General features: G+C 36.6%; 1 protein-coding gene across 2 annotated transcripts; it reads right to left on the bottom strand.

Annotated features, from left to right (window-relative positions):
• Window positions 1-20,836: 20,836 nt before the first annotated feature.
• Window positions 20,837-24,761, bottom strand: LOC112715930 (GDP-mannose transporter GONST1). Of its 2 annotated transcripts, XM_025767761.3 has the most exons (9): window positions 24,045-24,761; window positions 23,807-23,946; window positions 23,003-23,132; window positions 22,728-22,826; window positions 22,042-22,196; window positions 21,724-21,840; window positions 21,377-21,474; window positions 21,222-21,286; window positions 20,837-21,136 (listed from the first exon to the last, which is right to left on the bottom strand). In XM_025767761.3, exons 1-8 carry the CDS (start codon window positions 24,240-24,242, stop codon window positions 21,228-21,230), a joined length of 996 nt encoding a protein of 331 aa, XP_025623546.1. In that variant the 5' UTR covers window positions 24,243-24,761; the 3' UTR covers window positions 20,837-21,136; window positions 21,222-21,227. The 2 variants fall into 2 exon arrangements, with proteins under 2 accessions (XP_025623546.1, XP_025623545.1); XM_025767760.3 differs by having other exon boundaries at window positions 20,837-21,286.
• Between the last annotated feature and the right edge of the window lie 1,029 nt (window positions 24,762-25,790).

The raw sequence follows: 25,790 nt of genomic DNA, 5'->3' as shown, positions 1-25,790 counted from the left end.
AAAATCAAAATCCAAAATCAAGCATAGAATAGGCGAGCTCACAGAACAAGATCAGAACCTCAGAAAATCAAAATCAAGAAGCATAGGTGAAAGAACAGAGTCTTACCAAATTCAGAAGGAGGCGGGCTCGGCCGGTGGTGGTCGCGGCTGCTGTGGATGCAAGCTCGGCTATGGTTGCCTTGGTGGCCTTGATGGCTGTGGGTGGCTATGGACACTGGCGCCAAATCTCATTTAGGTTAGGGGAAAAGGGAAGAAAGGGGAAGAAAGGGGGGAGTATCAGATTAGGGTTAGTGGTTTCGCGAACGGCTTTCTCCTTTTTTTAAAAAAAAAAATGCCAAAACGACGTCGTTTGGCATCTGAATTTGCAAACTACTGAACCGCAAAAAACCGGACGGTTCTTCCGGTTTGCCGGTAACGGTCGGTTCGACCGGTTTTTTGGCCAGTTTTTTGCCAGTTGGTTATTAGCGTTACCCGGACCGGTTAGGTGACCGGTTCCCAGTTTTTTCGGTTGAACCGGCCAGTCAGGTCCAGTTTTCAGAACCATGTTTCTACCTATAAAAGTTGAAAACACTGACATATCTACCCATAAAAAACAGAAATTACCATTTGTATCTATAAAAATAATTTTTACAAACAAAATTATCTAAACCCTAAAAAATTAAATAAAATTACTAAACTTTCCTTCTCTCCACCACTACCACTATCATTTCCTTCCCTCTCCCTCCCCCTCTCCTCTTTCTCTCTCTCTCTTAATGTTCTCATCTTTTCCCCCACACTGCCACCACACCACTAACCCATCCTCTCGCTCTCCTTCCATTTTCTAAGCTCGTCACTGCTGTCATAATCCGTCAACTCTGCCAACTCCTTCCTCTTTCTCTTCCTCTCGCTTTCTTTCTGTGTTTTGCTTTTCTCTCTTTTCTGCTTCTTTGAATTCTTAACCCAGAAAAAGGGCTTCATCATCATCAACAACAACAGAGCCATCTTCAGATTCCTTGCCCCCACACTCTTTCTTACCTGCAAAATCTCTTCGAATTGACTCATAATCCGTTTTTCCCTCCTCCTAGTATACCCCAAACCCTAACCCCAATTCCTAACTCCAATATTGGAATCGACAATCTCAAGAGATTAGGGTTTTCAGTCGAAACTGCCGCTACTACTACTACTACTACTAATATACGCAATAACAACAACACTATAGTTGATGCTTTTGTTATGCAGCATGAGCTGAAGCTAAAGTTCGGGTCTTTGCCTAAGGAGGTTGAAGATTGAGTTATGGAAAGGAGCGAAAAGAAAATAAAAAACAGGGAACTCAAAGTGGTGAAGGGCATGGATGAGTTGGGCCACAACCCGTCCCCTCTGTCGTCGCCATTACCGTCGGCAACGAGTACCTCACCACCACCGTTGACATGGGTACGACGACGCTGGTGCTGACGGAGCGTAGCGTTTGAGTGGCTGCACGAAGTGAGGATCGTCGATGAAACCCATGGAGGCGCACTTGCGTTTGAGGGTGGAGTTCCAGTGATTCTTAATGGCATTGTTGGTTCTGCCGGAAAGGAGTTGGGCTATGGTGGCCCACTTGTTGCCGAACCGAGCGTGAACTCTGATTATGGTGTCATCCTCTTCAGGGTGAAGGCCCGATGCTTCACGGGTGGGTAGAGCTAGTTGCACCATTGAAGTCTGCAAGACTTGCCCTAGCAGAACATTGAGAGAGAGAGAGAGAGAGGAGAGAGAGAGGAGATGATAGTGGTAATGATGCAAAGAAGAGTAATTTAGGAATTTTATTTAATTTTTTTGGATTTGGATAATTTTTCTTGTAAAAACCATTTTTTATGGATACAAATGGTAATTTCTGTTTTTTATGGATAGATATGTCAGCGTTTTCAACTTTTATGAGTAGAAATAGTAGTTTACTCAAAAAAAAAGTAAAGCAGGGATAATTTTGGCAGCGTAAAATTATCATATAAGAAAGAATTTAAATATTCTCAATTTTAAATTTTTACTTTAAAAAATAAAAAATAATCTTTCATTCTTAAATATTTTTTTATATTTTTTTATCTTACTTACAAAATAAACCGATAAAAAATTATATTTTATTTTTTAAAATAAAATTTAAAATTTAAAAAATCCAAATATAAAAGAAAAACACTATAACATGTCTTCCATATATAATTTTTGTTGAACTTCACTGCTTACAGTAAAACACTATAACATGTCTTCTATACTATAATTGTTTTAGTAGTTCAGTTACTTACAGCTACAGCCCACATATACGCAAGAGCTTCAATGAAGGGCGAAAAAATAGGTATTTTACATAAATATAGCAGGAACAAATTATATTTTTGGTGAACATTCATATTTTATATAAAATTTATTAAATTATTTAATAATTTTTAAATATTAATTTTACATAAACGTAATTGTATATAAATTTTCACTTATATTTTGTCTTTAAAATTTATTAAAAATTTTAAAAATATTAAAATCTTATTTTATTTTAATTTTATTCAAATTAAAGTTCCCTCGATAACTCTTAATTGTCAAATATTACCGGTGCGTATAAAACAAATTCAACCCTTTGCATTGAATACGTTAATTTTTATGAATAGATAGATTTTATTAAATAAAAATAAAAAAATAAAAAAAAGTATTAATAAATTTTAAAAATATAAAACATATTAATATATAAATATATAAATATATTTTAAAAATAACAAATATAATATTTAGATTTAGATATAAGATTTTTTTTTGGTGTTGTTTCCAAAGATGGAAAAAAGAGATGTTTAAAGAGTACGGTGGATAGAAGTGTTCTCGGTGCAGTTTGGATCAGTTTTGAGTAAAAAATTTATCCAATTCGAACACTAATTTTACTTGCGGTGCGGTTTGGATTGGATGATCTTTAAAAAAAATCCAATCTGATCCGATCCAATTTCAAGCGGTTTGGATTGGATTGGATTTGCGGTTTTGTAAATTAAAAAAATTAAATACATATAACATGTCTCAACATCAAATTTTAAATAATCAACAATGACATAACAAGTCTTAACAATATTTTTAAAAGCCAACCATAACATAACAATATAAATAAAATTATAAGTTAGTCAAAATAAATAAATAAATAATATTTTAAACATAAAATATTTATTAAATAATAATAATATATGAATAATATAAAAATATATAACAAATTGAACATGCTATAAGTATAATTGTAAATATAATAATAAAATAATAATATTCTAGCACATTGTGTGGTTTGGATTGGATTTGATCGGTTTTGAAAAGTAGATTCGAAATCCAATCCGATCCAGCGGTTTGTAAAAAATAAAATCCAATCAAATCCGAATTAGTGCGGTTTTAATCAATTTTCGATTTGAATTAAATTGGATGAACGGTTTAATTTGGATTGGTTTGGATTTGAACACCCTAACTGTGGGATCATTTTTTTGCAATTGACGAGAAGAGTGATTTTTTTTTTTAAAATGTGAAAAGGGGTGGCTGTGAGCCTTTAAGCGAGAAGAAGGTTTTTCATTTTTTTTTAATTTTAAAATTGTATTTCATATGGAACTTTTTTATTTTTTATATTGGGAGAAATATGGAGTATACCAGGATTATGGGAGTGTAGGGTGCTTTACTAAGATATGACGGCTATCATAAAAAAAAGTCAGACGATCCGATTTGAAGCATAGTAATTGAACGGTCCGATTAGAGATTGGGAAGGTACATAAATCGGACCGTCCGATCCCCCCTCCCCCAGTTACGTGTCAAACATGCATGCTATCAAGTCCCTCTACTTGTATACTCTCCAAATTAAATACTCCATTCCCTAACTTTTACTTTCGTTTCAACTTTCACTTTCATTCTCCAATCTCACCACCTTCACTTTCATTCTCCTCCATTGATGAAATAAAATCCAACCTTTAAAGAAAAAAATGTTGGACCATTAACCTTTAACAATGCTAAGAAGAAGGAGAATAAAAGACGTCAATCGTTCGAAACTCCACATTACTAATTATCTTAATCATCTTAATTATGTAAGTTTTTATTTTAAAATATTTTAATTTAATTAAAATAATAGTTATAATGTTAGAGATTAATAGTTTATTATAATGATAATGTTAGAGATTAGTGTAGTAATAATTTTTAAATGTTTTGATTTAACTAAAATAATAGTGATAGTGTTAGAGATTAATTGTTTATTATGGTGATAATATTAGAAATTAGTGTAACAATAATTTTTAAATATTTTTATTTAATTAAAATAATTTTAGGGATTAGTAGTAAATAATTATAGAGATAATGTTAGAGATTAATGTAATAATAATTTTTATTAAGATTATGGTACAATGTATGATAATAAATTAATTATTATTATTAATAGATTGTAGTAATAACTGTTATTAAAATGTGTAGGTATGATAAAGAAATAAAATAATTAATATTAATTGTTATTAATAAATTTATTGTAGTAATAAATTTATTACATACCTGCATTTACATATTGAGAAAATTTTGGTGTATGCATGACCTTCAAATTCAATGACTGCATGAAAGTTGGCTCCTCAAACGGCTGCTGCTAGTTTGCTAATGTATTTGCCACATCCGCCACATCTGTTGCCATAGTATCGTCAGCTTGATCTTCGTCTACACCCAGATCAGCCACCTCATATAGTTACTTTCAAACTCTTCCTCACAATCACTGTTGTAATCTTTCAATTCAATATCTCAATCCGCCGCAGATTGCTCGAACTCAATATATAGTTTGATGAACGATATTCGAGACCGATTTTCTAGATACATTGAAAACGTTTCTTGCATGCTCACTTCATCGGTCACGTATTTCATTTGAAATTGAACAAACCCACCAAATACAGATATAGGATATCTGTACAGAATATACGACACTCTCCTAGATATTTGAGAGTCCATCTTCTCACAAATTACACCTTTTAATTCTTCAAATAACACTGTGAATGAAATTATAATATCTAATAGATTTTCACACACAAATTTTACTCCTTCAGATGTTTGTAATAAAATTTGATCGTGATAATATACTTTTAACAGCACTCTATCATCCATGATAATAGAGAAAAAGAGAAAGAGCAGAGACGAACTTCAGAGATTTGAAGAGAAGAGGGTGAGAAGAAGAAGACGAACAGGATGGCTTGGTATATATAAAACTGAAATTGGACCATCTGACACTTTCTTGCTGGTTCAAATTTTTTTGAAAACTAAAATCGGAAAATCCGATCAGTGGCACGGCCTGCCAAAAAATATTTTTTTCGAGATATCGGTGGGTCCGATTTTATAGCCCACCAAAAAATTCGTTCCGCACACCAGTAATCGCTCGGTCCGATTTCATAGCCCATACAAAATTTTATGCTGCACACTTGAAATCGCTGGGTTCGATTTCATTGGAGAAAAAAATTGAACTCAGCCTGCATGAAATTAGTGGGTCTGATTTCTTTGTTACCAAAATGTCAGCCCAACACAAATCGGACGGTCCGATTTGTGTTCCTTCCACCTCTCAGAAATTTGACCGTTCGATTTCTTCCCATCAACTAACCACCGTTACAATAGTGTGTAATACTCCTAACATCCATAACTAGGCGTTACACCAGACTAGGTGTCATATCCAAAAAAATTAGCCTTCATACAGTGTGAGGTAATTTTTTATTTTTTAAATAAAAAAGATAATTTGACGTAATATTTTCAGAAATTTGTATACTGCGAGAAACACACTTTATGATAATAATTTAATATTATTATGAATAAAATTTTATTGATTTTTTTTATTGAAGATCAGTTAAAATTTTTTTTCCTATATAAAGAAGTTAATCCTGCAAAATGAATACATTCTCATTCACTTTCTTTTATGTAAGTAAATTTTGATTTTTTTCGAAGTCATGTAAATGTGAGAGTGTTAGAGTTCAAAAGCTTTTTTTTAAAAGCTATAAAAGCTAATATGTGTTTATTAGTATATTTTAATGGCAAATTATATTATATACAACTAAGGATGTGAAATTTACTTGCACGAATCCAGCATCTTTTATTATTCCTTTCACGATATTATTTTTAGATTACAAAGTGTACTATGCTAATACATACATGTGTGTGTATCCTAATCCTCTTCTCTCAAATCTAAATCTCTTTGCACTCTGACCGCGTCTACCCCAACTCCCGTCGCCGGCGCTACTGACGTTACTCGCGTCTGCCTCAACTCGCGTCGCCGGTGGTGTTGTAGTCTCCTTTCACTCTCGTTGTCGGCTCTGCTGCTCCGTATCCGCGTCACTAGTTTGCTCATGTGCTTCGTTCTCCATTCAACTTGCCACGCATATAATATATAAGGTCCTGGGAATGCTAGAGGCAATCTTCGAACGCCAACATATAGTTATAAAACTTAAACTCAAAGCAGAAGCCATAAAAGGGTAGGTGACCTAAAGAATTCTAAACTTACATTAAACCTAACATTAACACCAAACCGATCCATCCTTCCTCCGCTCCTTCATCACCATTGATTTAGCAGAGACAAACAACCAAATAATTTCACGCATAAGTAGGAAACAGGTAGTGCAAGTAGCAAATATAACAGTTAGCATGATATATATTCAGTTAGGCAATCCCAAGTAATGCATAGCAGACAAAACAAACAGAATACACACGATGTATGCCTGTCCTATGACTGATGAGGCTCATCTATCGGTTATCCAGCTAACCCAACAAGTTCGAAACCCTTAGACTATCTCTCGTCGTGCATCCCCATGAGTCTATGAATAGATTTCTCATTCATTCATCATTTATACAATCATTCATTCATCATTTATATCTCACTCAATGGGGAAATCCATTTCCGAGAATTTATACATGCCCGATCACCCTTACGACGTAGGGTCAACAGGGTATCGGGTTTCAACCTGGAACACGTGGTGGCAAGCTACGGTTCTGTTACCCAGGAAAACTCGTATCTCAGATATCATTAAATTCTTAGGCCACATAATATTCAAATCATTCTCATTCATCATATAATCATTCATCTTAGCCATAGCAACATGTATTCATTTAACTTTCACATCATTCTCTTACAATTCATCACATTTACCCTTTTCTTCATCCCCAACTTACCTCAATTTCCTAGCTTCAACTAATTACTAAGCTTACTAGTAAGATCTAGTGTTAAAAGGATAAAAATAGAGGCTTAGAGGTTCGAAACCATGTTTGAATAATAAAAATACAAGTGCTAGAAAAACAGAGTGTGTGCGAACAAACACAAGTGTGCATCCCCACAATTTGTGAAAAGCAGAGCGTGTGTGTGTGCACGAGTGCATGTGTGCGCGCACCAACCAGTAACTACTTGGTGTGCGTGCGCCTCACCTATGTGAGCGCCACCAGCAGAAAGCATATCCTGGTGCGTGCATACGCACAATAGCGTGCGTACGCCCATTTTCTGTAAAACACCAGGTGTGCGCACGCACAAAGGCGTGCATACGCACGAGTGAAGTTGTTCCTACTGTTGGGTGCATGTGCATATCAGTGTGCGTTAGCACACACCAGAAACTCTGGTTCTGCTGCATTTTAAAAATTTTCAGTTTTTTGCACCAGATTTTCGGCGTCTATAACTCCCTATATAGAATTCGGTTTTTCGCAAAATTTATATCATTCTCAAGATTATAAAACCCTCTTTAATTTGAAATAAATCTCATTTTCATCCAAAATTTGAGATTCAAGTTATGGACTACTGAAATTCATTAAAAATCAGTTTTTTTTCCAAAATTTACCAAACCTCTATTTTTACTAAAATCTCATTCCATACCAGAATATTTCACAACCAAAGTATACCAATACTCAACTCCATACCTTCCATTCATTTTACAACACACCACACCCAATATTCTCAATCATTCAATAACTCCCTACATATACACATACATCTTCACAATTCCTCAACCCAAATCAATGGCAAATATACTCATGCATACACATAGTTCCCTTGTCACACATACCAACATATATACTTAACCCTTTTATTCAACAATTACCCACAATAAATACTCCACATCACTCTCATAAATAGCTCAACATTTACATCAAGAATTGCTAATTTATTTCAAGTACACTAAATCAACTTCCATCAAACTTAATTAAATTCATCATCAAACACCAACACCACACTTTCAACAAAATCATCAATCACTACTCCTTCTTAATATCATTTAATAAATCCATCAAGGTTACTAAACATTAACATAATTACATATTTCAACTTATCCTAGGGTCGTCTAGCCTAAGTTTTCACAGAGCATTACATATTAAATACACGAAACCTAAACCATACTTGGCCAATTTCCGTGTTGGTTCAAGGCAACACTTAAGCCATACACACAGCCCCACAACTCACAAAAACCACCAAGACCTTGGCGCCAATCCTTCACTAAGCCTCCAAATGTCCACAATTTAATCCCAAAACTTGTATACACACACCTAGTTCACACCTATTATGCTTATATGATTCAAAATTCAGTTTTCAAATACTCAAAACTAAGAATTTAGCCAAGACAAGAAACCTCACCGTGCACCAGACTAAGAGAGCCAAAACCAACAAGCTCCACTAGCTAATTTGAACCTAGAGAATCAAAATTAACAAATTCTCAACTTGGGCACACATAATTTTCGAAAATTGAGGGGAAGGAGTGACTGGGAATATTAAAGTGACTTACCAAAGAAATTGTTCTGATGGAATTGTAGAGCTCGACGCGCTAGACGCATAGTCGCAAATGGTGCGGCGATCGGAGCTCGGCTGAGGAAGTTATAGTAGTTTGAGTATATAAATGAGGGTTAGGTTTTGCTTTTGTTCTTCTCCCTCCGTAAAATGTTTCCCAACGTAAATGATGAAGAAGAAGGGAAATAAGAAGTTGTGTCTTCTTTAATGGGTTGGGTTCGGTTGGGCTTTGGTCCAATTTTGGGCCCAATTCAAACATTTCTAATTTTCCTAATTAAAATTTGATTTATTGAATAATTATTTACTAATTTTAGCGGGGTTTACATCCTACCCACCTAATGAAGAATTTTGTCCTCAAAATTCAGAGTTAGTTACCTGAAAAGAGGTGTGGGTAGTCCTTCCGCATATCTGCTCAAGCTCACAGGTATGTTCTTCAATACCAACCCGACTCCACGCTAATTTTACCAAAAAAATCTCTTTTCTGCGTAAACGCTTGATGTTGGTGTCATCAATTTTGATTGGAGTTACTGGAAGTGTCAGATCTTCTCTCACTTGAACCGATTATGGTTCTAGGACATGACTTGGATCAAAAGTGTATTTATGAAGCTTTGATACATGAAACATGTCATGCAGGTTTGAAAGATGTGGTGGTAAAGCAATCCTATACGTCACTGGTCCAATTATCTTCAGGATCTCAAACGGTCCAATGTAACGGGGATTTAACTTTTTAGTCTTAATGGATCTCCCTATTCTGGTGGTTGGAGTAACTTTCAGGAAGATGTGTTCTCCTTCTTCAAACTCCAAAGGCTTCCGCCTTTGGTCAGCATAGCTCTTCTGACGGCTTTGAGCTATAAGCATTCGTCTACAGATTTTCTTTATTTGCTCTGTGGTTTCAGCTATCTTTCAGGTCCTAACAAGCTCCTCTCCCCGGCTTTATACCAACACAGAGAAGATTGACATTTCCTTCCATACAAAGCTTCATACGGAGCCATTCCAATACTCGCATGGTAGCTGTTGTTGTAAGCAAACTCCACTAGAGGCATATATCGATCCCAGCTCGCCAGCTGGTCCAAAACACAAGATCTTAGCATATCCTTCAAGGTTTGGATCGTTCTTTCTGATTGGCCATCCGTCTGAGGATGATATGTAGTGCTTAGGCTCAATTGAGTGCCAAATGCTCACTGAAAGGCTCCCAAGAACCGTGAGGTGAAGGGAGGATCTCTGTCAGATACAATGGTGAAAGGTATGCCTCTCACAATTTCCTTAATCTATAGCCGCGCTAACTCCTCCATTGTGCAACTTGTAACACCCTAATTAGCTTAAGCCTTACCTCTCATCGTAAAGTAAAGGTTAATAAGATATTACGATAGTTCTAAGCTCATACATATCATATATAGAAGGAATTATTAATATCTAGAAGCCCGACGAAGAATATAGCTCAAAAACAAGATTTTAAAAGCGCAAAACGTACTAACAAAGCTACTATCTGAGGGTACAAGAGCTGATGTAATATAAGCAAGATAATAGTATAATAGTGTAATATCATAAGAAATAGCTTATACAAGTTTGGTTCTCTCATATACAAGCCTCTAGGCAAGGACAAAATACAAAAAGAGAGAGGTATAAACAAAGTAAACCAAAAAGACTCTAAAAGAATCCAAGATCCTCTGCTTCTGCCACCATCCAAAGCAACTCACCGAGGTGGGTTGCGACCTGTATCTAAAAAAGATAACAACAATATGGTATGAGAATCGGAGGTTCTTAGTATGGTAATAGTGCCCAGTGATGTAGGATATAAGACCCCAGGACACCAAAGGCAATCCTAAGCTCCATATCCATCACAAGATTCAAGTTTAAAGCATTCTAAAATAGATAAGTATAATATACCAACATTAACTTGAATAAATCAGGTAATCTATCTTAGGGGATTTCTACTCTAACCAAACACCGCTGTCTCACAGCCTTCACCAACCGATCCTCCATGCGATCCCATCGCCACCGCCTTCCGAACCTCCTCAATCCCAGTGGAAAGCACAGATAATATACAATGCAAGTAAACCACAAGTAGAAGCATATAAGGCAAATAATTAAAATAGCAATTAAGCATGTTATTCAATTAGGCAAACCATTTCAAGTAAACAAAGCATACAATCAGATAGAAAATGCATATGATAAATGCCTGCCCTATTGGCTGTGATATCACATTGTCGGTTCAACTACTAACCCGACACATCTCCATGGAGACGTCGCCCTTCGGATTTCTCATATGGGAACCCCCGAGATATAGTGCTCGGATCACTGCCCAGGTACCCGCGCCTGCATGCCCTATAGATCCGAAGGGATGCGAGCGGGATCTATTGCCACCGACCTCAAATCTAAGTGCAAGCGGAAAGAACCACTGCCCTTACGCCGCCGCTGCTACCTTGAACAGGCGGGATCCAACCTCAACCCCTGCCCGGGCGCATAGCGTCTCATAATTTCAGAAAAATCATTATATCAGTGGTTTTCAAAAAGCATTATTCAGTATACAGAGATCCATCACCTCAATTTGAGTCCCCGACTCATCTCAACCACTGTCCATTCATCACTCAGTTTCCAATTATCAAAAGTTCATCATTCCTCATCTCATATGCCAATCATAATTCACCTAACATCAAACCCTTCTCAGCACACCAGAAACCTAGGCCTCCGTTTTCTAATCTATCATAAAATCATGTACTAGAACCCTTAAGTTATATCCCATGTTCTAATACTCAAAACTAGGCCCAAAAGTCTTAAAATGGTGTTAAAGAAGCTTACAACCATGTTGGAAAGGTAGAATAGTTGAAAACAAGAAATTTGAGAAAAAAGACGTCTGCGGCCGCACAAGGGTCTGTGCATGCGCACACTCCTGAGAGTTTTAAAATGCGTGCGTATGCACAGGTGTAAATTTTTACAAGAATCTGTTCACTCACACAACCTGTGCCAGTGCCTCTAATAGACAAGCCTTCCCAACGTGTGTGTTCGCACAGGCCTGTGCGTCCGTACATGTTGAAGTTTTTCCTTAGATATGCGCATGCACAAGCTGTGCTAGCGCTGCAAACAGAATGCACCTCCTTGCCTGTGCGTGCGTACAGGTGTGTGCGTCTGCACAGATCAAAATTTTCGCAGGGTGTGCGCCCACACAAGGGTGTGTGTCCGCACATATCAGAAATCATGAAATTCTGCAACTTTGCAGAATTTCAGATTTTTAACATCAACTTTGAATGATCATAACTTCCTCTACAAAATTCCAATTTTCACAAACTTTATACTGATTCAAAGAGTTTTTAAAGATCTTTAATTCTAAACAATTTTCCATCAATTCCAAAAACCGAGGCAAAAGTTATGATCGAACAAAGTTCACTAAAATCTCAATTTTACCAAACTTCACAATTACCACCCTATCTCACCATACCCATACCAAATCATACCAATCCATCCAAAACTCTATTTTTCATCAAAATGCACCTGTTATAGCATAATACATTAACCTTACCACATTTTCCTTCTCATTTCACTATTCTCAATTTCCAACATCAACTGTATAAAACTTATGATCAAAATCACTATCAAATCCATCATTTCATAAATCATAACACCAAAATTATAATAAGAAACCAACTTCCAATTTATACAATAACTCAACATCATCATATCATTATGAACCATCACAATCAACTCAACATTTAACACACCAACCATCATTTTAGTTCAACCTATCCTATTGGTCACTAGCCTATGTGTCCATGAATATTATATACTACATAGAGGAAACTGAAACCATACCTTGGCCGATTTCTTATATGCACCCAAACTCAAAATGAGCACCAACAAACTTCCAACCACAATCCAAGCTTTCAAATCCACTCCAATAAGTACAAATAAGTTCCAAGAGCTCCCAAAGCCACAATAATCAAACTATATACATACAATTCACCTCAAGTCAACCTAGGGTTTCAATTAAACATAAATTCACAAGGGTTTAGTGGCCCTTACCTTCTCCTACAGATTTGGATGTCAAAACCCAATGTTAAGCAAGGATTAAAGTGAACCTAAACATCTAAAATCACAAAAACTCATTTAACAAAAAACCCTATATACCCAAAATTGTGAGGAGAGAAACTGGGAAGATTTCGTGGTTATATTGAGGGTTTCTTGGGTGGGTTTTGTAGAGCTCTTCACAAGGAACGCGTAGCCGCAAACGGTGCGGCGATCGGAGCTTTCTAGCTCAAGATATGAGCTTTGGAAGTTGGAGATGAATAGTGCTCAATCTTTTCTCCTCCCCTTCTTTCTTATTTTTGATGTGTGTGTTATGAGTGTTGTGTGGTGAGTTGGTTTGAACCCTTTTATATGTTGGGCTTAGGCCCAATTTGGGCCCGGTCCAATCCATTAGCGTTTTTAGCCCGTTTGGCCCAACTTCGGGCTAAACCTTTAAAATTAATGTCCGGTTTTTCATTTCTAATATTTTTTTAAGGTTTTTGACGGTTTTCACTTTTCTCGTGCGGTACCGGGCAGACTTGAACTGGTTCAACCGGTTCAATTGCCGGTTTGTGATTTTTTATGGTTTTTCGCAAAAAGCACATTTTCTGACTCAGAAAGACCCACTGAGTCCAGAAATCACCTTTAAATCCTCAAATTCTCTCTCCAAATTTTTGGGATCTAACTTGGGCAATTAATCACTTAATTAACCGGTTGATTAGTTGCAGTTCTTACACAACTTATCCGAATGGGGAAAAAGTGAGCCGACTTGGTCAGTCAATCCACAACTACCCAAATGGCATCACAACCCGTTCGAGTTCTCGGTAAACCCAACACAAAGTCCATTGCAATGCTCTCCCATTTCCACTGTGGAATCTCTAAAGGTTGAAGGGTTCCTGATGGTCTCTGGTGTTCAATTTTAACTTTTTGGCAAGTTAGGCACTTGGAAACGTGCAACGCCACATCATTTTTCATTTATGGCCACCAGAACATTGCCTTTAGATCTTGATACATCTTGGTGCTTCCTGGATGGATTGAGAACCCGCTCTTATGAGCTTCCTTCAAGATGTTTTGTCACAAATCCCGGACATCTAGCACAATAATCCGGTCCTTGAACCTCCATAAACCATCCTTATCTTCTGACACTCTCCACCGTTTGCCTTTCTCAATCACCGGCAAAATCTTATACAATTCTTGGTCATTCTGACGAGCCTTTAGAAGTTCAGCCTTGAAATCACTTGAAATTTGTAGTTGACTTAAGCATAAAGTCCCAAATTTTTCTTTGACTCCCAGTTTCATTCCTTGGAATGCTTTTAGTAATTCTTCCTCTCGCAGCATCATCCAAGCAGTGAATAAAGACTTCTGAATCAAGGCATCCGCCACAACATTTGCCTTTCTAGGATGGTAGTTTAACTCGAAGTCATAGTCCTTCAGAAGTTTCATCCATCTCCTCTGATGCATATTCAACTCCTTCTGCTCAAAGAGGTACTTCAAACTCTTATGGTCTGAGAAAACTCAAAACCTAACACCATAGAGGTAATGCCTCCAAATTTTTAAAGCAAAAACAACTGCAGCAAGCTTCAAATCGTGAGTTAGATAATTCCTTTCATGCGGCCTTAACTGACGTGAGGCATATGCTACGACCTTATGGTGCTGCATCAGCACGCATCCTAAATCCTTCAGTGATGCATTGTAGTATACTTCGAATGATTCACTCGGCTCAGGCAACACCAACAAGGGTGCGGTAGTCAATCTCTGCTTCAATGCGAGGAAACTCTCCTCGCACTCATGAGTCCACACAAAAGGAACATCCTTCCTAGTTAGCTTGGTTAAAGGCAAGGCGAGCTGTGAAAACCCTTTAATGAACCTCCAATAATAACCTACCAAACCTAGGAAACTCCTGATCTCTGTCACTGAAGTTGGTCGCTCCCAATTCATCACTGCTTCAACCTTAGCAGGATCTACTGCTATTCCCTGTTTACTCACCACGTGGCCAAGAAATTTCACTTCAGACTTCCAGAACTCACACTTAGACAGCTTAGCATACAACTTCCTATCCTTCAAGATTTGCAGCACAGTCCGTAAGTGATCTGCATGCTCATCCTATGTCTTAGAGTAAATAAGAATGCCATCGATGAACACAACAACAAACTTGTCCAGATATGGATGGAAAATCCTATTCATGTAATCCATGAATATCGCCGGAGCATTAGTCAATCTGAAGGACATCACTATGTATTCATAGTGACCATAGCGCGTCCTAAAGGCAGTTTTGGAAATATCCTCATCTCTGACCCTTATCTGGTGGTATTCGGATCATAGATCAATCTTAGAGAATACATCGACTCCCTGTAAATGGTCCATCAGGTCGTTAATTCTTGGCAACGGGTATTTATTCTTCACAGTAATCTTATTCAGTTGCCGATAATCAACACATAAGCGCATACTCCCGTCTTTCTTCTTCCCCAGTAACATTGGCGCGCCCCACAGAGAAACACTCGGTTAGATAAAGTTTTTACTCAACAGATCTTCTAGCTGAGACTTCAGCTCGGTCATTTCTAGAGGTGACATCCTATAAGGAGCACTCAAAATTGGACCGGCCCCAGGCACCAACTCAATAGTGAATTCAACCTCTCGATTAGGTAGAAATTCATCAATATTGTCTAGAAACACCTCCAGAAACTCACACACAACCAGAATTTGCTCCAAGATTTGATCATCACCCAAAACACCCGCAGTTAAAAACATAATACCCTAGCACCCCAGAACAATTCACCGTCATAGAATTCAAGTAGTAGCTATTCGCCACAAACGGCCCTTTTGTGTCTTCTGGCATAAAGCCCACTAATTTTTCAGAACAGTCGAGCAGAACATGGTTCTTGGATAACCAGTCCAACCCCAGAATGAGATCAAGATCAGTCATCGGCAGAAAAATTAGGTCATGCACAAATTCACGGTGTTGTATTCGAAACGGAACTTGTGGACATCCTAACCTAGTCACCATCGCCTCATGGGTAGCATTATACACCTTTAAATCATACCCCCAGGATCATTATTTTCAATCCTAACTTATTAGCCTTTTCAAATGTAATAAATAAATGTGTTGCTTCAGAATCAAATAAGGCATTCAAAATTTTACCAGCCATCTCACAGTTATCTCTAATCAGTGTCTCTAACCCCTTAGTGCCTACTGTGGAAGTAGTATACACTCGTCCTGGCTGCTGCACTCTACTAGTCTTATACTTCTTCTTCTCTAGGCAGTTATTGGCCAAGTGTTCGGGCTGTTCACATAAATAGCATACTCTAGTCCCAAACCTGCACGGCACTCCTGGATGATACTTTCCACATCTGTGACAGCTCAAATCCTGCTGTGGCTGCTTCCCATGCCTTCTTTCCTGATTAGTATTAGCATTCAGCCTCCTGAAGTTACCCTGCCCCTGATTATTCTGAGGGACAAAGCCGCCACACTTGAATTGTCTGCCCCTTTGTGCAAAGTTCCTCCCTAAAGTCCTCTAGAAAGGCATTCTCATACTTCCCTTCTCAACTGCAGGCTTTCTCACACACTCCTCAGCCATCCTACTCTTGTTCACGAGTTCAGAGAACACCCTGATCTCCATAGGTACAACGAAGCTCAGAATATTACTCCGAAGGCCTCCCTCATACTTGATACATTTCCACTCAGCAAAATCCTTAGGAGCTTCTTGACAAATCTGTGAAAAATGACACAGTTCCTCAAACCTGCTAGTGTACTCAGTAACGGTCATCTAGCATTGTTTAAGCTGAAGTAGTTCAAATTCCTTAGCATTTCTAACTGAACTGGAAAATTACTTCTTATAGAACTCTATTCGGAATAATTCCCAAGAAATTACAACCCCATCAGGCCGCAGAATTCGCCTCGTGCCCTGCCACTAATGCTGAGTCTCACCTTGCACTTGATAAGTTCTAAACTCAATCCACTGTTCTTCAAGAACCTGCTGAGCCTGTAATGCTCGCTCTATGGCTTGAATCCAGTTGTCCGCATCGGTAGGGTTTGAGGTTCCTCTGAAGGTCGGAGGATGAACCTTCAGAAAGGAGGAAAGTGTCATAGGACCTTCATCGCCGTTGTTGCCATTATTCCCATTGTTTATTTGGTTTTCCAGGGCCTCAGTTGTCACCTGCATAGTAGCAACCATGTTCCCAAGGCAGCCATAAAGTCTACAGGGTTAGGATTATTCCATGTCGCTTCAGGCATAACATTTCCAATCCTGCTTCTACCTCACCCGCGTCTGCGTCCGCGAGTCGACATCTGGTCCCTATACACACCAAACAAGTGAGGTAGATACAGATGTCGACTCGCGGACACGAACCAGATGTCGACTCGCAAGTCTAGTGCTCTAAGTCCCAAATGCATGCTCATGAACATTTATGCCACATATATCTGTTAGATATCCTAATAGCACATAGACACATACACAGAGAATGCACAGAAGCATAGTCAGTCCGTCCTCAGGCTCTATAGGAACGAACTACTCTGATACCATAATGCAACACCCTACTACACAGAGCTTTACACTTAAGTCGTAGAACAGAGTTAGTATGGTGTTACGGACCTCTTATCATAAAATACATATGTATAATAGCGAAAAAATATAATATACTAAGAGCCTTGAAAAATGGGTAAAACAAAATCGCAAAATAAAAAGCGCAACGCTTAGGAAACGGAATTACTTGCGTGCTAAGAAACCTAAAGATCATAGATATGAAATAAGCGAAGGAGTGGATAGATAGCCAAGAATACAGTATAACTAGCTCCTGACTCAGCTTGCGAAGCCAAAACTGGCCGGAGAATATATACATACATATACAAGTATCCCAAAATACTTAAAATACAGAAATAAGGCCCTATCTCTCCTTCAACCTCTATGAGGACAAAATAATCAAGTTTCTTAGAGAGAAAGCTATGTAGTTAAGTACATATATACATAAACTGATAATCAAAAGAACCCAGTGACCACTCCACTTCAGGAATTCAGACGCCTAGCGAGGTGCCTCTCGACCTGCATTTGAAAACAACAACACAATATAGGGTGAGAACCGGGGGTTCTCAACATGGTAAAGGTGTCATGCATATGATATATAAGGTCTTGGAAATGCCAGAGGCAATCCTAGAACGCCAACATACAGTTATAAAACTTAAACTCTAAGCAGAAGCCATAAAAGGGTAGGTGACCTAAAGAATTCTAGACTTACTTACTTTAAACCTAACATTAACACCAAACCGATCCACACTTCCTCCGCTCTTCCATCACCATTGATTTAGCATAGACAAACAACCAAACAATTTCACGCACAAGTAGGAAACAGGTAGTGCAAGTAGCAAATATAACAGTTAGCATGATATATATTCAGTTAGGCAATCCCAAGTAATGCATAGCAGACAAAACAAACAGAATGCACTTGATGTATGCCTGTCCTATGGCTGATGAGGCTCATCTGTCGGTTATCCAACCTACCCGACAATTCCGAAAACCTTAGACTGTCCCTCATCGTGCATCCCCATGAGTTTATGCATAGATTTCTCATTCATTCATCATTTATATCTCACTCAATGGGGGATATCCATTCCCGGGAATTTATACGTGCCTAGTCACCCTTAAGACGTAAGGTCAACAAAGTATCGGGTTTCAACTTGGAACACGTGGTGGCAAGCCACGGTTCTGTTACCCCAGGAAACTCGAATCTCAGATATCATTAAATTCTTAAGCCGCATAATATTCAAACCATTCTCATTCATCATATAATCATTCGTCTTAGCCATAACAACATGTATTCATTTAGCTTTCACATTATTCTCTTACAATTCATCACATTTACCCTTTTCTTCATCCCCAAGTTACCTCATTTTCTTAGTTTCAACTAATTACTAAGCTTACTAGTAAGATCTAGGGTTAAAAGGATAAAAATAGAGGCTTAGAGGTTTGAAACCACATTTGAATCATAAAAATACAAGTGTTTGAAAAACAGAGTGTGTGCGGACGCACACAAGTATGCTTGCGCACAATTTGTGAAAAGCAGAGGGTGTGCGTGCGCATGAGTGCGTGCGTGCGCACACTAACCAAGAACTACATGGTGTGCGTGCACCTCACCTATGCGAGCGCCACCAGCAAAAAGCATATCCTGGTGCGTGGCGTGCGTACAAACATTTTCTGTAAAACACCAGGTGTGCGTGCGCACAAAGGCGTGCGTACGCACAAGTGAAGTTGTTGCTACTGCTGGGTGCGTACGCACATCAATTTGTGTAGGCACACACCAGAAACTCTGGTTCTGCTGTATTTTAAAAATTTTCAGTTTTTTGCACCAGATTTTCGGCGTCCATAACTCCCTCTACAGAATTCGGTTTTTGGCAAAATTTATATCGTTCCAAGCTTATAAATCCCTCTTTAATTTGAAACAAATCTCATTTTCATCCAAATTTTGAGATTCAAGTTATGGACTACCGAAGTTCATTAAAAATCAGTTTTTTCCAAAATTTTCCAAACCCATATTTTTACCAAAATCTCATTCCATACCAGAATATTTCACAACCAAAGCATACCAATATTCAACTCCATACCTTCCAATCATTTTACAACACACCACACCTAACATTCTCAATCATTCAATAACTTCCTACATATACACATACATCTTCACAATTCCTCAACCCAAATTAATGGCAAATATACTCATGCATACACATAGTTCCCTTGTCACACATACCAACATATATACTTAACCCTTTTATTCAACAATTACCCACAATAAATACTCCACATCACTCTCATAAATAGCTCAACATTTACATCAAGAATTGCTACCTTATTTCAAGTACACTAAATCAACTTCCATCAAACTTAATTAAATTCATCATCAAACACCAACACCACACTTTCAACAAAATCATCAATCACTACTCCTTCTTAATATCATTTAATAAATCCATCAAGGTTACTAAACATTAACATAATTACATATTTCAACTTATCCTAGGTTCGTCTAGCCTAAGTTTTCACAGAGCATTACATATTAAATACACGAAACCTAAATCATACTTGGCCAATTTTCGCATTGGTCCAAGGCAACACTTAAGCCATACACACAGCCCCACAACTCACAAAAACCACCAAAACCTTTGTGCCAATCCTTCACCGAGCCTCCAAATGTCCACAATTTAATCCCAAAACTTGTATACACACACCTAGTTCACACCTATTATGCTTATATGATTCAAAATTCAGTTTTCACATACTCAAAACCAAGAATTTAGCCAAGGCAAGAAATCTCACCGTGCACCGGACCAAGAGAGCCAAAACCAACAAGCTCCACTAGCTAATTTGAACCTAGAGAATCAAAATTAACAAATTCTCAACTTGGGCACACATAATTTTCGAAAATTGAGGGAAAGGAGAGGCTGGAATGCTCAAATGACTTACCAAAGAAATTATTCCGATGGAATTTTAGAACTTGACATGCTGGACGTGTAGCCGCAAACGGTGTATCGCTCGGCGCTCGGATGAGGAAGTTATAGTGGTTTAAGTATATGAATGAGGGTTAGGTTTTGCTTTTGTTCTTCTCCCTCCATAAAATGTTTCCCAGCGTAAATGATGAAGAAGAAGGAAATAAAAAACTGTGTCTTCTTTAATGGGTTGGATTCGGTTGGGCCTTGGATCCATTTTGGGCCCGGTTCAACCAATTTGGCCCATCCGGCTCAATGACCAAATTCTTTGAAATTGTTGCCAAAATTTTCGTTTTAAAGAGCTTTATCCTATTTTAATATTAGATTTACATTTCTAATTTTCCTAATTAAAATTTGATTTATTGACTAATTATTTACTAATTTTAGCGAGATTTACACTTTATACTTTCACCACCATAGTCAAATCCATGAAAAATAATACTGTTATCTAGGAAAAAAGTTGTGTAATAATATTAGATGTTTCAATCCACAATGTTTTTTGAAGAAAACTGTGAAACACTCTCAATTTTTCTATTAATATATTATAAATAGCCTGATAAATGGAAAAAGGTAAATGATATAGTAGTAGAATAACAATGTGTCACATTAACAAGAACGAAAAAAGGAGAGAAAGTTCAAACGAATGAAATATTAACCACCTTTTGATTTCCCTGAGAATTTTCAATCATATCAAACAAATCGTAACGTGATAATACAAGGATACAATGGAAGTTCTTTATGGTACAAGAATCAATCAAACTCAGAAAGGTTAGTCACATTTTTTATTTCCTTTTTTTTTTCTCTTTTCCCAAAGCTTCTCCATCCACAAATCCTTGATGGAATGGCAGTGATGATGAACCATCCAACGCCGCCGAGTAGCTTTTTCTCCAACACCATCAACTCTTTGACAAAACCTCACAGCTATACATGGATTGAACTTCCAACTTCACCCAAAAAATCAAATTCTATAACTGGGGAATGAATGCTTCCTTCTAGTACAAACTTAACTATAGGATTCTATGGTTCTACCTTTTCTCAGGATTGCGATCTCTCCCGGATTTTGGCCCTCGCAAAAAACACTCCAGCCAAAAGACCTACCAATTCCACACACACATTTCAGCAGCGAAACAAAACAAAATACAGAACTATCATAATAATAATGCAAATGTAAACAAAGAACTAACCAAAGAAAATGCTAGCAGAATTCTGCAAACTAGTTGGAACATGAAACAGAAGGATGCCTGCAACTGAAAGTGGGATCTTATTCAACGAACCTACAAGGCTGCAAATGGCATACTGCCAATTAGTTACGTCAACATACTAACAGCTCCAATCAATTAAAACAGATACACTTCTGGCATTAAGGATTCAAATCTAGACAACAACAAACTACTGTTTCACAATTATTCCTAACTAGTCTCGGTTTTAAATTTTAACAAGTTGAGTTTGTCTTTTATTCTTTTATTTTCAAGAGAGTACTATAGTTGACTTTACGGCTTGTCTGCATCGAAACTAAAACGAAATACAAAACCTGTAAGTCGTAGCCCCTGTCTGATGAAGAAACCACATGGATGAGAAGCTAATTCCTAGACCCAAAAAGCCACTTAAGGTCATCACCATCCAAAAGCTAGGTAATCTCAAAAGTGGCCTGTCAATTGAAACACCAAAAATTTAATAAGATATGCAGAAAATAGCACCATATAAAGCATCTTGCGGAGATTCAGATTGCAGATATGTGTATTTGTATAAAGAAACACAGCACAAACACAAAGCGAACGAAAACTTAGGATGCGATACAATAGTTTCGAGTCATGCAAAGATAGGAGAAAAAAATAGGAGAAAACCTCACGTTGTTAAGAGATAATCCACCTCATTGAAAACCAAAATCAGGAAAATTCCCAAAGGCATTGAAAGGGTGTTGTTCAACAAGACCATCGAGAATTCATTTAAGTCTCCAGATTTAGTAACTTGCTTTGCTGTATCCATGACCCTTCGTAGGGTCAGCTGCAGCAATAAAATAAAAAACAACCAAATAATCAGCAAAGTTGACTAACCCAATAAAATAAAAAACAACCAAATAATCAGCAAAGTTGACTAACCCAATAAAATAAAAAACAACCAAATAATCAGCAAAGTTGACTAACCCAACAATCGGCGCTATCTACATTTATTCATTAGAAAATTCTAAATGATTCTTTTAAACCAAAACCAAGAAGCTCCCCTGTTCTGAATAATAAAAGGAGAACCAAATGACCCTTAAAAATCAGGAAATCTTTCCAATGCAAGAAGGCATAGTTGAAAAATGGTTTGCTTTTGAACAGAAAAGGTTTGATTGCATAAACTGGTTACTTCACTTATCCCACACTGAAGTATACCATATCAAAACACATTAAAAAAATTTTTTAAAATATAGGCAGCCTAATCTATTACAAGCATTAGTGGCTGATTTCACAGCTTGATCCTGTGACCTTGAGGTTGCATGAAAACAAGGAAGATTACAATGGTGAAGTTGAATTCACAAAATGAAATACTCACAGAATATGATGCTGTTAAGAAACAGTTTAATGTCTGCCAAGCATAGCCAGTTGCATTGAAAGAGAGATCAGTAATCCCCCCAGTCACTGCTGAAATGATCTGCAAGAGGAAAGGAAATCACGTTGAAGAAAGAGGCACCAAGAGCTAATCAGAGTGATCACTATTTTTGTTCTGATTAAAAAAATTCTCCTATTATAGTGATTACATCGTTTCACAATTTGAATGGAGACGATATCGGCAATAATAATGGTTGCGGGAGATGCATGCAAACATACCATTAAAAAAAGAGCAGTCCAGACTCTGTTGTCATGTTGCTTATTGAACAAGTACATCTCACCAAGTGCAGTTATAACATTAGTAACATTCTTCAGGACTGTCACCATGGCTACATTAATGTATTTCAAACTGCACATAAACAAATCATGATAAGCAAAACAATGCTACTTAAGCAAGAGAGACTCTGTTGCAACATCAATATGTAATCTAGATTACATATTTCACAACAAAAAGTTAGCATCCTTTATGATTTTGAGAATCCCCGGATAAGAACAACATTTTCCTTGCACTATTTTCCTTTCATGACTATATTGCTTTACTCATTAAAACAAAATTTCTCCAAGCTTATTCGGCAAAATAAAACAACCAAGCCTACTCATAGTTCAAGTGATCCCACAGATCATAAACCATACTAACATTTAACTCACTAACAATTAAATCTCTTTTGATAATTTTTCCTATGGTTTTCTTGTTCTCCCTCATGTCTAATTTTTGAATTATTCTCTATCTGATCAATGATTCTATTCTCCTTACAAGGACTGTTCGAGTATCCGTCACACATGCCGAAATCACCTAAAGGGGAGATTCTACTGTCTTCTCTACAATTGATGCAACCAAACTTTCAATTAAACTCCCCATATATAATAATAATAAAATAATATTAATTTGAAAAGACATATAAACGAAACATTGGTTGGTAGAAAAACCAGTCACTATATTGGAAAAGATCAATATACTCCAAAGAAGGAGGGAAGGAAAGTATTATAAATTTACAGTAGCAAAGAAAACTGAAGACTACATACCTAAACATGCTTGTAACAAGCATTCCAACAAATATAACATTCACAGGCAACCATACTTTGATCAATTTCCATGTCAAAGGTTCAGTTGAGACTAAACCAAGAAGGCTAAGTGTAGCAACAATAACCACCGAAATGAAATTCTGCATCCAAACAAAGATCACCCAATTACCTCATCAAACTATACAAGAAACAAAAATAATACATAAAAAGAGAAAAACATCAAGGGGAAACCAATTACCTGATACAACATCAAGGATATCCCTGCATTAAAATTGTAGCTTGAAAGCACAAACTTGTTAACCAATATCATGCCACATGAAGAAAGGCAATAAGCAATTCCAGACAACAAAGCTTGATTGCTGAGTTTAACTCCCCTGTTACTTCTTACAAACTTGCCATTTTCCACGTCGTGTTCATCATCTGTAGAAGCATTCATCTTTTGTGACCCAACTGTGGCTTCAACAAGGAGCGTTCGTGCTTGTTTGCAGTGATCAAGGGCAACAAGAAGTACAACAAATCAAGATAAAAATTTCCCCTTTTCAAAAACCCGTTTGTGTTAATGATCAAAGGGAATGACCCATCACGGGTCACAGCAGTAATCGTTCAAATAGCAGAGAATTAGATGAAAAAGGAGGCGAAAAGTCAAATTAGACGATTTGGGGATCAACGAACCCCAGAAATGTTTGATGTACGGAGAAAAAAGGCCGTTTGAGATTCAAAAATGGAAGCTTCTTTGCGTTTGGTGATGAAGCTGCCAACTTTTGTGGATGTGTCTTTGTCCTTTCCAAATCCTCAATAAACTGGAGATTGGCCAAAATCCACTCTTGCTTGAGTTCTTAATAGTTTTGAAATACATCATAATAATAACCTTATTATTATTATTATTTAACACGACCCTTTATTTAATTGAGATTTTTTTTCATATATTACCCATTTCTTGATTCCTCCAATTTCCACGAGTGCTATTGCTACTATTTGCCTTAAAGTAGAACTTTAAATATAATTAAATTTTTTTTTAATTTTTTTATAAAACGTGATCTTTTATTATTTAACATCTTTAATTATATATTTTCTTGTTCAACTTAAGAGAATGTATGGGAAGAGTCTAAGAAATCATATTTTACAAAAAAAAAAAATTTAAGAAAAAAAAGAATCTATTCCTATTTAAAGAGCTTTGTGTTTTACACTTTTACCGTTTAGCCTCCGTAATTTTTCTAAATTAAACATCAAAAACAAAGGGAAAGGGTTTTTTCTTTTTTATATTTTTGTTTTGTTAATCATATCAGAAATTAGGCCACTTGTAAGATAGTAGTGCACTTGCATCGAATATGTTGTGCCCACCAAGATTAATGATTCAATTGTAACATGTTTGACCCGAAGATGTCTTATAAACGATCCAAATGCAAAAGTCAAACGTATCTTACATTCATACATTGGCAAAATATCAGAATTCCAAATTTCCAATTAAGTAAGAATGCACTGACTTTGCCTAATGAGAAACGCAAACCAATTTTCAAATGCTTCGTAAGTTTGACTTTTATCTTTTAAACTCTCAAGTGACTTTACCTTAAAGCCGGAAAAAAAATCGAGCCCAATAATTTTGTGTGCTATTATTTTTTTATAAATTATTATATTTTATTAAATAAAAATTAAAAAATAATAAAAAATATTAATAAATTTTATTAAATATAAAATATATTAGTATATATATATATATAAAAATATATTTTAATATATAATATTTTAAGAATAACATGTATAATCTTTTGTTTTAAAATAAATATAAAATATATAAATACATTTTATATATTAAGATTAATTATTATACAGTATTAAAAAAATAAAATAATTAAATTATTTTATATTATTTAAAAATAATTAAATTATTCATTAAAAATTTAAAAATATTATACTAGTTAGTTTTGTTAAGAGTGATTATCTAAATCGGTTCTTAAAGTTTTTAAAATCGAACACTTTAATTCTC

This window comes from Arachis hypogaea, chromosome 10, assembly GCF_003086295.3.
Source record: "Arachis hypogaea cultivar Tifrunner chromosome 10, arahy.Tifrunner.gnm2.J5K5, whole genome shotgun sequence".
Lineage (NCBI taxonomy): Eukaryota > Viridiplantae > Streptophyta > Magnoliopsida > Fabales > Fabaceae > Arachis > Arachis hypogaea.
This window is presented reverse-complemented; position numbering and strand designations above follow the sequence as displayed.

Coding starts and splice junctions, on each gene's coding strand:
- LOC112715930 (XM_025767760.3), bottom strand. CDS start 24,242: ATGAATGCTTCTACAGATGATGAACACGACGTGGAAAATGGCAAGTTT. Junction 23,947..24,044: donor TATCCTTGATGTTGTATCAG/GTAATTGGTTTC, acceptor GTTTGGATGCAG/AATTTCATTTCGGTGGTTAT. Junction 21,475..21,723: donor ACAGGGGCTACGACTTACAG/GTTTTGTATTTC, acceptor TGCCATTTGCAG/CCTTGTAGGTTCGTTGAATA.